The sequence below is a fragment of the Chamaea fasciata genome, unplaced genomic scaffold (genome assembly GCF_029207755.1).
Source record: "Chamaea fasciata isolate MVZ Bird 193981 ecotype frontalis unplaced genomic scaffold, bChaFas1.0.hap1 SCAF_1, whole genome shotgun sequence".
Classification (NCBI taxonomy): domain Eukaryota; kingdom Metazoa; phylum Chordata; class Aves; order Passeriformes; family Sylviidae; genus Chamaea; species Chamaea fasciata.
The window spans coordinates 126,388,188-126,400,751 of record NW_027094086.1 but is presented as its reverse complement, the minus strand read 5'-3'; the positions used below and the strand labels follow the sequence as shown (position 1 = coordinate 126,400,751).

The window sequence follows — 12,564 nt, the reverse complement described above, 5'->3', positions numbered from 1 at the left end:
TAAAATTCAGTTACAAAGAATTTTGTATTGAACATGTGGCAACAAAATGGCTTCTGTTCATCAGACTGTTATATTTTATCAAAATATGACAGCAGTTTCTTTTTTATTTACAATTCTACTTAAATACATTCCAAATTAAAAAAAAAAAAAAAAGAAAAACACCAAATGTGGTGAATGGAGACTTTTTATTGGTCTTTCTTTCAAAATGCTTATGTTCATCTTAAAGACAACATAGATGTTTTCCTAATTAAAATCTCACATTGCTATAAGACACTTTAATTTTCTGAATGGCAAGTAGTTTAAAGAGTTTAAATGTAGAGAATCAGCACTTTAAAATTGTATTTTTTAAAAAGTATCCTTGAAAAGTATGTATGTCGTGAGTGTCAAAAGACAGGAAGTACAAGTAGGAAAAGAAAAAGCTGTGAAGGCTTTGGAATTATTGGCTCAAAGACATTTTTTCAGAAGTGACTAAAACCTTTTATATACTGAATTATTACAATGCATTTTGAAAGAAACCCTCCCTTTCTTAGACCTTCCTAAATCCCAAGACTTGTTTTCTTTCAAATGCTATTCTATAAAATAAACATTTTTTAAGATTATAACATAGTACCCATGTTTGTGCTTGTAGTTAGTCTCATAGCTGCATTTCTGTGGGTTGCAAATCTGAGTAAAATGCTAGCTTCACAATCAAGCCCACTTGTATTAAATTGTTTCTTTTATGATTAAAAAAAAAAAGAAAATTATCTTTTCTGTCTTGTGGTGGACTGCCTTTGTTCTTTGAGCTGTATTGAGAAAAAATTATATGAGTTATAAGGATGCTATATACTTAACTCAGTTTAATGTTTTGACACTTAGAGACTCTTGAAAATTTGGTGTGGGTGTCTAAGTATTTGGATCTGAGCATACACATTGCTTAAATTTAGTGTGATGTTAAAATGTTTCATAAGACAGAGGAGAGCTGCTATGATCTTTCAATGTTAATATTTTTTTCTTATCACTTTACTGTGTAGATACCCTTCATGAGACACAACTCTGCCACAACTCATCCTCGGAGGCAATCGTGGAAGCCTTTTATAATAGGATTTTTAAATGTGGATAAAGCTCTCAGTAGAATACCTAAAGTAAAGGAGGACAGCTACCTTGTCTCAACTATAAGCTTATTATGACTAAACATTGAGTTTGCTTGTCAGGCTTGGATAGAATGTAATTGATTGGTTTGTTATTTGAACTGACAAGGTGGTTAATTTGCCTGCATTTTTTTGCACTATTCAGGAACATTTTGTATGTGCATCGTTGAAAAATCCCGGATAAATGTCTTGTCAGGATTGTCCTATTAAGTAATGTCTCTTTCCCCTGTGCTTCGTTGGCAAATGATGTTATACAATGCTTGGATTCATTGAAGAGTGACAGAAGCCTCTGGGACTTAAATATTGTGTGTTCCTCCATGGTGATAGTGAAAGAAATAAGTAACAGTTTGCCATCTGCCTGTCACTCTCCTTATATACAGTTTAATAAGAACGTTTCTATATAGAACACTGTGTTGTACATAGACCTTACTGTAAAAAGGATTGTTTCCTAAAAAGAATAAATGTTCAGTGATAATGAGACCTGTAAAACACTTGAGACTTACTATTCTGAAAGAATAGATTTGCCATGGAAAAATTGATTTTATGCTTATTAGTATGAACTAATTGTTTCTGACTCCAGACACTTGACTGAATAGAATATACCTGTACTTCTTTCTGATAATTTTTTTAAAGATAAGAAAAAATTGAGTATGTGCAGGCATTTGTTTCATTTGGCTTACTTCTCTGGCAATGTTCAGGACAAGCTTATCTCCTCCCAATACAAACACGAAATTGTTTTGTAAGTTGGGGAAGGAATGAAGAACTGATCACACAGCGTGACAGCTGAGATCATCGTCTCCGTCCGTATATATCCTGGTAGATGCACACATAGTATTTTGATCTTCAAATGGTACAGATCCAGTTCTTAAATCTACAGTATCAGAGTGTTGACATCTTCATCGTTTTCATCTTGAACTTGCTCGGAAAAATTCTGCTCAAATGCAATCACACTTGTAACTCTATGATCTATAATCTTTGAATTTCTTGAGATATGGTGGGTTTTGTCATCTATCAAGGCACGTTTCCATTTGAAAGTATTTTTTAAACTTAAAAAAGAAATTAAATGCTGTAATAAGTAATAGGAAAATATACAAATTTATGTATACTTATCTACGAGTCATATCTTACCAGGGCATTTCATGTTTGAATATTATATTAAATAAAATTAACCTGATGTCTGACACGTCATTTCGTTTTAAAAAGGGGGTGGGAGAATCTCAGAGTTAAGATTTTTGTTGGAACTATCAGAAATGCTTATCATTCTGTATTGGCAAGGCACACAAAGACACCTTAAAAATAAAGAAATCTCCACTAGGAAGTAGATGCTAATGCAGGAATTTGATCTTTAAGGATCTGTGAATCCTTTTTAGGAAGAAAAGACCCAAGTTTATTGACTGCTTGTGTAGCATTATGAAAGTAAAGACTTGTGTCCTAGTGCTGTGTAAGCAAGTGTGTGTGGGGGGAATTTATGTTTGGCTCTACATCATGCTAAGTTTATGAAAAAAAAAACCCAGAAAAAAAAAAGAAAAAGTAATGTTTACTGTGATTTATAATCATTTATTAAACTAAAATGGTCTAGGTATTGTGGATAGGAGAGAATGATAAATGTGGCTTATCTTGGCTTTAGTAGGACTTTCAAAATACTTCTGTGTGTGATATTCCTTTAAATATGTTAAAGATTCTGTTAATTAAGCTGCAATAAAATATGTAGCTGATTCGGAAAGTAAACCAGCTACCATGGACTCACTGTCAAATGATACTCAGCTCACTGGGTTCCACTTAAGCTCTCCTGGATTCAGTATTACGAAATTTTTGTTAATTTTTGCTTTAGTGTATTAGGTACTGAAATAAAGTCTTTGGCCACATTTGCAGGTGATGACAGTAGGATGTGAGGGAGTACAGTGTTAGAATTTAAAAGAAAGTTTTAAGAAAGTATTCAGAAAAAGCACACAGTGCAGAAAGGAAAAGGCAAATCACCGTTGATGTGTGATTATGATATCAACAGTGACTTAAAAAAAAAAAAAAGACATTTTGGAGTACTTTTAAGTATTTTAAGTCCTTTAAGTATTTTAAGTACTCTGGATCACATATCAAGGAACATTGATCAAACTGATCAAACCTGATACATACAGAGAGAGGTGTTGCATTTAACTTATCTAAGTGCTCCTTCCAAATATTCAGAAGAGAAGTGTCTCACCCTTTGAAAAGTCTCAGCTAGCGTATCCTGTCCACTTTGGTAAACAGAGAAGGTCCAAAGCAAACTGAACTGGATTATAGGAAGACCACAGGAGACATGAATAAAAGTAGCTTAAAATAGTAATATTTCTTTAATTTAGTGAAGATGGGAAATATGTTTAAAAAGCCTAAATTAATATGAAGATGATAAAGACAGAAGTTGCTACAAAGAAGGAAAAGAATGTTCTTCAAAGCTGATCAAACAAAAAATAAGCTACATTGTATCAAGATTATTTAGTCAATAGGAAGGTTTTTTCTTACAATAAGAATACTTGCACTAGAGATGTTTGTTAGGGAAGTTCAGCAATCTCTGCTATTGCAGGATTTTTTAGGACAGACTAATGCATGTTAAATACTCTTTCAAATATTGTTGGTATTTTCTTGGGCGTGCTTGAAATCCTAAGGTGAATTCTTGCTGTATTTTTTATGTTTTTCCCTAGTACAGCTTCCTTGTAGAATTTTGTTCTCTCTCTCTCTCTCTCCGTCTCTCTCACTCTCTCCCGTATCATTAGGTTGAAAGCCAGATGCTAACACTTGATGTTTCACCTTTTGAAAGATGTTTGATGGCAGTATTCAAAACAATAATGGACTTTTCTAGTAGTTCATAAACAGTACACCATTCAGTAGAGTTAATAGTCTGAACACCCGAGAGTGGCACTACAGATGCAATCATGTATTACTAGAATGTAATTCAGAAAGACAAATGCAGCATTTGGTAATAGCTTCTTAAATTTTACACTTTTCAGTTTGTCAAAGGACTTTTTCAGTGTCTAATTGGTGTAGCATTACTTTAATGCATGTCTTTGGGTCATTGTCTTCACAGAAATTGTTAGTTTGAACATTAAAATGCCAGAAATAGAAGTTCTGTACAGTAGCTGTATATTAACAAAAGCAAACACATCTGAAATATTGTTCATATTGTTATATTTCACTTGTATTAATGTGAATTAATGAGCCATTAATGAATTTTTCAAACTAATAAAGCCATGTGTTGTATAGTTTTGCAGTACTGAGAGACAAAAAAGGTAATTTCTTGCTGAAAGAAAGCTTTTCACATACAGGTATAGAAAACAAAGTTTCTTTTCAGCATTCTTAGAATTAATTTTGTACATGCAAACTTAAGTTTCATAAACTAAATGATTTGTAGACTGTTCAGAAAAAATCTTGGTTACATAGGAATGACATACAACACTAGCCCTTTCAGATTCTTCCTTACCCATGAATAATCAGTGTTAGGTTTTTGGATATGAGAGGGTGTCTGATTTAGTATTAAAATGATGATTTTAATCAGTTAAATCAGGTGGCAGTTTTGGGTTTAGCATAATAAATTTAGCTACACAGATGTCTGCCAGATGAATGCTTGTTTTCTTTTGCTGCTTGGTGGTATAATTGAAATGCACTATTTGTTTTTATTAATGCCCTTGAGGTTGACAGAAATTTAAGTAAACAGGAGATCAGACAATTTCCCATATCCAAAAGCACTTAGATACCTTATCAAACTACTCTTAGTTGAAGATCAGTAAGCTCATCATGCTCCGTCAGGCTGTGTCCATCTTGCCCATACACTGTCTTCATCAGTAGTAGGTAGATATAAAAACCAGAATGCCATATTCATCCTTCATCTGGTATAATCTCTCACCTTTCAGCAATAGCCATGCCCTCTCTGTTCCAGGCATAACAGAAGAGAGTCTACTCTGTCATTTACCATTATAAACTATGTAAATAAGAGCCCTTCTTTGTGTACTTGCGTTGTATCTGGCATAATAGAAATTAGAATGTAACTTTATTACTTAGTGTAATACCATAGCATTATCCTTCCCAGAAAGGAGTATTTCATTTACCTAAATCAAAAATATGAAACTACTAGAATCCAGGAAAATGTAGGTTGCAGAATTCTGTGAAGGACATCTGTTCCAGCCCCCCACTCAATGCAAGACTCACTGCAAAGTTAGATCTAACTTTGAAATTGGGTGAAGTTCCTTACAGTTTAATGTGGGTGAACTATTAGCATATGTGACGATAGAGAGCCTTTCAGGATAACAAGTACCTATGTATGAAGAGGTCATACAGTTGAGCTACATCCTGCTTTTTAATCAACAATTTACACATATGCAGTCACATAAAAATTTTAGTGCAGAAATGTGTCACACTCCTGGTGGTATAGTCACCTGAAGCCTATGTGAGAAGACTTCTTAAAAACTGTTCTGTAGAACAGAAACTGCAAGATGACTGCAGATTTTTAGTTGTTACGCCATTTATAGGCAAGGGAAAAAGTGTAACAGTCAGGAAGAGGTGAACCAACTTCTTCTGTTTTATACTTAATAGGGTTTTGTTATTTTGTCAATTTTTTGTCTAAAAACAAAGGAGTTTATAAGAATCTAGATCTTGTATTTCAGAGTCTAAATATAGTACTGCGTCACTTCTGTTTGTATTTGACCTCTGACATATCACAGCAAAATGAAAGCGATTTGTTTTGTAATTAATTGGGCTGAATTGAAGAGTTTTGGTGTGGAATGGTAGCGTAAGAGACAGTCATACCTTTGCTTATTTTCACTTTGTTTCAAGAAATGTCAGAAGCAAAAGATGAATGTTATCCACATATTATATAATGAAAACATGCTACAGTTTTGGGCTTCTCCCTCAGTAACTAGAATAAATGTACCTTTTGGACAGCATTAGTAGTGCACTAAATAGAAGACTATACATTTATTTCACCATTAGATCTTGAATTTTATTGTTTAAATAAGGGCTTTCTTTGATGTGACATGTAAGAGTTCCTGCTGCAGCCCACCACACAGTGTTCATTCCTGTCATCCAGAATTTATCACTCCTGTGGTCTGGTTGCAGTAAGGCATCACAGGAGCACTCCTCAGCTGCTCCAGCCTGAAGTCATTCATTTTGGTTCTACAGTTTGAATTCACTTGAGCTACATTGATTTACTCTGGGTTTTTGGGAATGCTTATGTGTTTCTTTCAATTGTATATCAAACAGGTGCTGATAAGAAGGCAAGTGTTGACAGTGGCTTACACGGTCATGGCTGGTTTTAAGGTTCTCAGCTGAAATCAAGAATGTGCTGCAATGTAAAATGAACCCCAAATCATGTCTCAGTCTGTTTGCAGTTCTGGAGTGACTCAGCACTTGGACACTGAGGGATTAAAAGGGGAGAGAAATCGGTGCCTGTGGAGAAACCTCTGTTCCTCAGGTGTCTCTTCCTCAAGTGCTAAGAGCCTTTAGTCAGAAATGGGATCCAAAACAAGTGAGCAAAGGATGATGGTTATCAGTAGTTAAATCTACACTGGTGCTGAAGTAGCCATTGTGTTGCATGCCTTCAGCAAGTGGGTGCATGTATACATGCGCATCCCACTGTAGTTCCCTTAGAATTTAAAAATTCTGGATTTGCTTACTTATAATCTTTTTCTGACTAATTCTGAGTTAGACAGAGTAAGGCTTATATGACAAATTCTCTACTTTTAATCGTGAGATATGTATCAATGCTTTATATATATTTTTTTTCCTATTAAAGTAAATCTTTCCAAGCTGTTGTGACAAATTGGGAGCAGTATATATATATTTTGCAATTTTGTATTTTGTTCACCATGGTACCTTTTGGCATGACACTGCAGGCAGTGTGCAATGATGCGTACATAAGTGAGATTTTCTGTGGTCTCTGAAGCATATTTGAAAAGTTGTATTTAAAGATTAGCTTATTAATGTTGTGTTTCAGGGACATGTAGGTAATTACTTTTACAGCTATAGATGGGTGATGCTGTCTTGTGAATGCAAAATAGGTTTCTTCGCTCTGGCTGAATCAGCTCTTTGTGGTTTTCGGTGATATTAACCAGTGACTTACAAATGTGCCAGTGACGGGCAGGTTTTGCATTCACTGCTCCTCTGTAAAAGCACAGGTCTTTTTCCCCAGTGCTTGCAGGAAGACTTCTGCAGGCCAACTGATAAGACTCCCTCCTGTGCAGGTAGATGCAATGTAATGAAATTGGATGTGTGTGCTGAGCTTTGTAAATAAAATGAGATTGACCCCAGCCATTATCTCATTTATCTCATTTACATTGTAAAATCAGTATCTGCACTATTGATTAGAGCATAATTAGTTAATTATGAACACGATAGGGCTTGAGCACAGCCAGCTGTACTGCTAAAAAAACTAACAAAAACAATCCAAGGGCAAGAGCAGATGGAGATCACTCTATTAAAGAACAGAGCAAACATATTTCAGGTATGGAAATGCCTAATCAAGCTTTCTTGTGGTGGCTGACATGCATTCTATACTTCTGTAAGTAAAAAATGTTTGTTTGGTGTTTTTCTAACTTTTTCATTATAACTACTTCAGATTTCACCTTTCTTCTTCACACTCCATTTTCTCTGTATTTAGTGGGCATATATCTATCCTCATTAATTGCTGGAATGAGGAACATGGTGATTTTTAATTTTGATGCATAAAGTAATTTCAGGCTTGTTATAACAGCAATAGTAAGCAATTACCTGTCAGTTAGAGGTAATTTAGGAGGTTAGGTTAGCTTGTCTTTATGTGGAGCTTTGCTTTTATTTCCACAAAGTTTCAGTACAGCAGCTAACCAGGCCAATGAAGATGGCCCACCTCTTAATTGCGTTTGTAAATGATGTGGTTCACCACAAAAATAGTTATCCACCAGAAATAGCAGCAAGATAAAATATTAGCTAGTTTAAGTTTGACCTTGAATGTGCAAGGGTAAAAAATTCACCAACCTGTAATATGGAGGAAGTAGCTTCTTCCCCTTTCCCCCCCCCCTCCCCATCCCAAGAGTTTTCTTTGTCCTATTAAGCCATCTTCAGGATGGAAGCAGGTGATACTTGTAAATGATGGTGCCATGTGACTCCTTTGCTCTGTAAATGTCCAGAATGTGATGGATCTGTGAGTACGTTTACCGACAGACTGTCAGCGTGACAGCTTTTGTGACCCAACTATTTCATTCTCTATAACTAAGTCAAAAATACTCTGTATTTTTTTTTTGTTGCTTTCTTATTTTCTGAATGTGACAGTGGGATTTCTGTCATTTTTATGTTGCTAGACAAAAGAACACAGCTAATGGTATACACTTGAGGGATTCATCTTGTTTTATTAGTGCCATTTTAACTTGGGTGCTACGTTTGCTTTTGGAATTAGGAATTAAGAATGCCGGGGGTTTCTTTCACTGTGATGTGTGTATCCCCAGTCAGTCTCAGCAGACTATGATTGCCAGACAGCTAGAGCATGACCTTTAACCAAGGTACAGTGTGTATTCATCCATTTTCCTTGCATAATGCTCTGGGAACTTCAGAATCAGTGAATTTCTGCTTTCCAGTACAGAATTCATATTCCAGTAAAAAGCAGTAGGAAGCAAGCATTTAAAAATACTTGGTATAGCTGCACTTTTATCACCATGCAGCTTTTTATGTTTTGATGTATGAAAATACTTTTTTGCATTTCTTCAGCTGTGCAGATGAAGATAGAAGCTATTAGTATCTGAAAATTTTCATATAGATATTTTTAACTCATTCTTGGAAAATGCAATTTTTCTTCTACCAAACTGAACACTCTGAAGTGATAAAAATTAATGACAATAAATATTAAAAACATTGCGCTTTAAAATGGTGCCTCGAGATCCATATGTAACTTCATAATGTTGTGCATGTTTCAGCCCGGCTTTCCAAATTCCCCCAACTTATTCTGAGGAAACATGGCTGAAAGTGCAGTCAGGAAGTACCACTTTCTAGATAGGTAATGGTAAATATGTAAGAGATGCCAAAGTGTAATTTTATAGGGGCAATGTTTTCTTTTGATCTTAGAAGCATATAAGACAATTACTTCTTAAAAAAAGAAAAATCTAAATCGATACTGTTTAAATTAGATGTAAATTTTAGGATTAAACTCTGAAAGTGCTCTAAATCAGTCAGAAATAGTGTGTTTCTTTACTTTCAGTTACTTAAGAGGATCCTTAAATTTATATGAAGGGAGTTCTGATAAGCTCTGCTCAGGTGCAAACCCTTACATGCATAACATTCCAGATGTAGAAACAGGTTAGTAAAAATATACTCCTTTACAGATGAGACCATTGAGGCTCAAAGGAGGCTTAATCTTTTGCTGAAGGTCAGATACACTGTTGGGATTTAGGAGTATGACCTATCCTATTGCCCATTCTCAACCTTTTTATTGTTTTAATACACCTTTCACAGGAAATAAAACTGAAAATATTCCTGATTGTAAGTAATATATTTCAACATTAGAAACTCTCCTGTCTTTAAAAACTGAGAATAGTTTTCTGTTTCAAATGTTCGCTTAAGTTGGATTCCTGGAGTTAGACTGCGTCACTGCCAAGCAATCCTGAAGGATATATGTTGCAATATGGTATATCTTATTTTCAAAAAAGTATCAAAACCATGTCAGTCCAGTGTTGAATCCTGTGGATAGTCAGATTATTGCTTTTAATTTCTGTTTAGCAGAACAGTACATGGGGTACCATTACCATTGCACCTGTGACTCCTAGCAGCAAGGACAAAAGTATTTACTTAAGTTGAACAATCATAATTGCAAACAGTCACTTCTTTTTATTGGGAGACTAATCCTTGGAGAAGTCACATGAACATTTTGTTCTATTCATGCAGCAGTATGTTCTGTTCTTTGAATCCTCTTTCTGCAATGCACTGTCTACTCTATTGATAAATTATATCCTGCTGTCTTTGATCTGATGATGCCTGTGCCATGCTATTACTGCAGTTTTTGGACTTTTTGTGTTTGCATAGACTGTAGAGGAAAAAATGAGTGGCTAGGAAAGCAGAGAAAGAGAGTGTGGGAGATTTCTTTAAAAATTTTGATTTCTAAACGTTTGCTCTCTCCTATTTTTCAATCATTTATATTGTCTTTAATTCAGAGTTTTAGACTGTTTAATGAAGAGACTGTTGCAAAGTAAATTTGAAAAAAAAGCTTTTCTTTTCAAACAAAAGAATACAGGGGGATGTGCAAATAAAGAGAAGTTCCGTAGGGTATGTGAAAAAATCTATTACTTGCTTTGAAAAAATCTTTTCCTCATTTTGAGCCTGTTGTTCTGATTTAAAAATCCCTTCATGATACACTTGTTCTACTGTAGCATTTTTTCTGTTCATAGTACGTTAAAAATAGGTTAGCAATAGCTATGCTGTATGTATTGAGCTTTTTGTGTGGACCATGCATAGCACAAAACACTAATGCAAGGTTTATTAAAGAAGAACATAAATTTGTTGTGTGTACACAGAGCACTTTTCTAAGTGAAAGATCACAATGAAATCCTTTTAAATTAATACCCTTTTCAGAAAATTCAGTGTGAATGAGAAAAATATTTTCTACATTTATTTATCAACCACATAGTCCTGGTGTAATAAATGTAATTCATAGCTGTAAATTATACTTGAGTTATTTAATACATGGGTGAATTTTTCACAGAGCTTTTCTTGAAAAACTACCGGTGCAAAACAGTGTCTTAAAACTATGAAAAATAAATATTGTCACTGTCTAAAAAAGTTTAACATTCTGGGGAAAAAAAAGGGCAGTGAATGACACTGAGGCATCTAAAAATCTAAGCAATTTTTTCATTAATTTGCAAGTCTTTTAAATGTTGTCATTTATATAAGATGATGACAAAGGTGATATATGAGTGTCTGCATCAGGATATTCCAGATTAAGCAGAACCTACTTGAAGTGGATGTTTAAAATTACCCCTTATAGAAAATTGATTTTCTTTATTATGATAATGGATCAGGAAATCTTCTGCTGAGAATTGCAGGGAAGCTCAATCTAAAATAGTACAGAAGTACCATTTAATATAAATATATATTTTGTTTTTCTCTTGCAGGTGTGATGAATGCAGGCTTTGCTACCATTTTGGCTGTCTAGACCCTCCCTTGAAAAAGTCTCCTAAACAGACTGGCTATGGATGGATTTGTCAGGAATGTGACTCTACATCCTCCAAAGTGAGTTAATGCATTCTAAAAATGGTTGAAGTATTCTGGTTTTAGGAGTTTTATTTAGTGTCAGAAGTTTTTTATGAAATGCTTTGTGTAGGTTTGCTCTGATAGAAGGTCATGAAATAAGAGGTTTCAGATTATCCTTAAAATAAGTATTAAAAAACCCAGAGTGTACACAAAATGGAAATAATCAGTAAAGAAAATTTTACTATCCTAGTTAAATGCTTGTTTTTGACATTGTGCTCTCTGTGAGAAACGTGTGAGTACAGAGACTGTATGAGCATTGGTAATATTGACAAGAAAAAATATTCAGGAGTACTACAGAATACAAACCTGTAAGGACAGAAAAAATGCATGTGTTCTCTAAACAAAGGAAGGTGATTTGAATTACTAAACCTTTTTCTTTCCCTGAAAATTCACATGAAGACTATCGATATTATATTAATATAATATATATATAATATAATATTATTATATTGATTGGCATGTCTTGTTCAAATATAACATTGTAAAACTAGAACTACATTTTTGACATGGATTAGCTTTTCAATAATGCTGAAAGTAATAGTATTCCTTTATAAAACTGACTTTTCAAAAAACAAAGATTTTGATTCTTTCTTTGTCTGCACAGAAGCTTCTTTAGCATCGGCATTCTCTTCTATCATCACCATAATCTCTGAAGAGACACTTTCCAATTGATTTCATAAGTGGATTTATAAATGCATCTGATACCTTAGTGTAAAAATAAAAGAGTATTCTAAAAGTCTTCAAGATTTTTCAGATTACTGCCACTTTTCTTTGTATTTAGCAGAATCTTTTCCCTATTAAGTGCCTCAGTATTTGAATACTCAGGGACACAGGTGGTGAGATGTTCTCCTATGTTACTTGTCAGCATACTTGGATACTTAAACTCTGTCATGCATTTACTTTTAAGATTGGCACATACAGAACATTCAGGGAGTGGTATCATTTTTTGGCTTGCTAGTGTCACTTTCCAATTGCAAAAATATGTTATTCAGTTTTCCCCTGGGGGATTAATCAAATTGTTCTTTTGTAAGGAGGTACGGAGACAGACAAAGGAAATTAGCTGTCCACTTCAGTTTGGACATCAAGCAGTCTTTCTTGAATACCACTTACATGCAAGAGACATTCCAAGAGTGAATTAAAACTGTTATTGAATTTCTGTCACCTGCTAAACTAAAATGGGGTCTCGATAACATGAGTTAAAGTC

The 12,564-nt window shown here is 34.4% G+C and overlaps 1 protein-coding gene across 5 annotated transcripts in view; it reads left to right on the top strand.

Moving 5' to 3' along the window:
- The window catches only part of PHF14 (PHD finger protein 14), a 162,168-nt gene that overhangs the window by 97,322 nt on the left and 52,282 nt on the right, over positions 1–12,564 (top strand). For 4 of the 5 annotated variants that reach the window (XM_066196765.1, XM_066196773.1, XM_066196748.1 and 1 more), the window contains one exon: positions 11,222–11,339. In XM_066196765.1, coding sequence (XP_066052862.1) covers positions 11,222–11,339 — 118 coding nt within the window. Of the gene's footprint in view, positions 1–1,010; positions 2,302–11,221; positions 11,340–12,564 lie in introns of those variants that run through there. The other variant, XM_066196783.1, reaches the window with a different exon arrangement.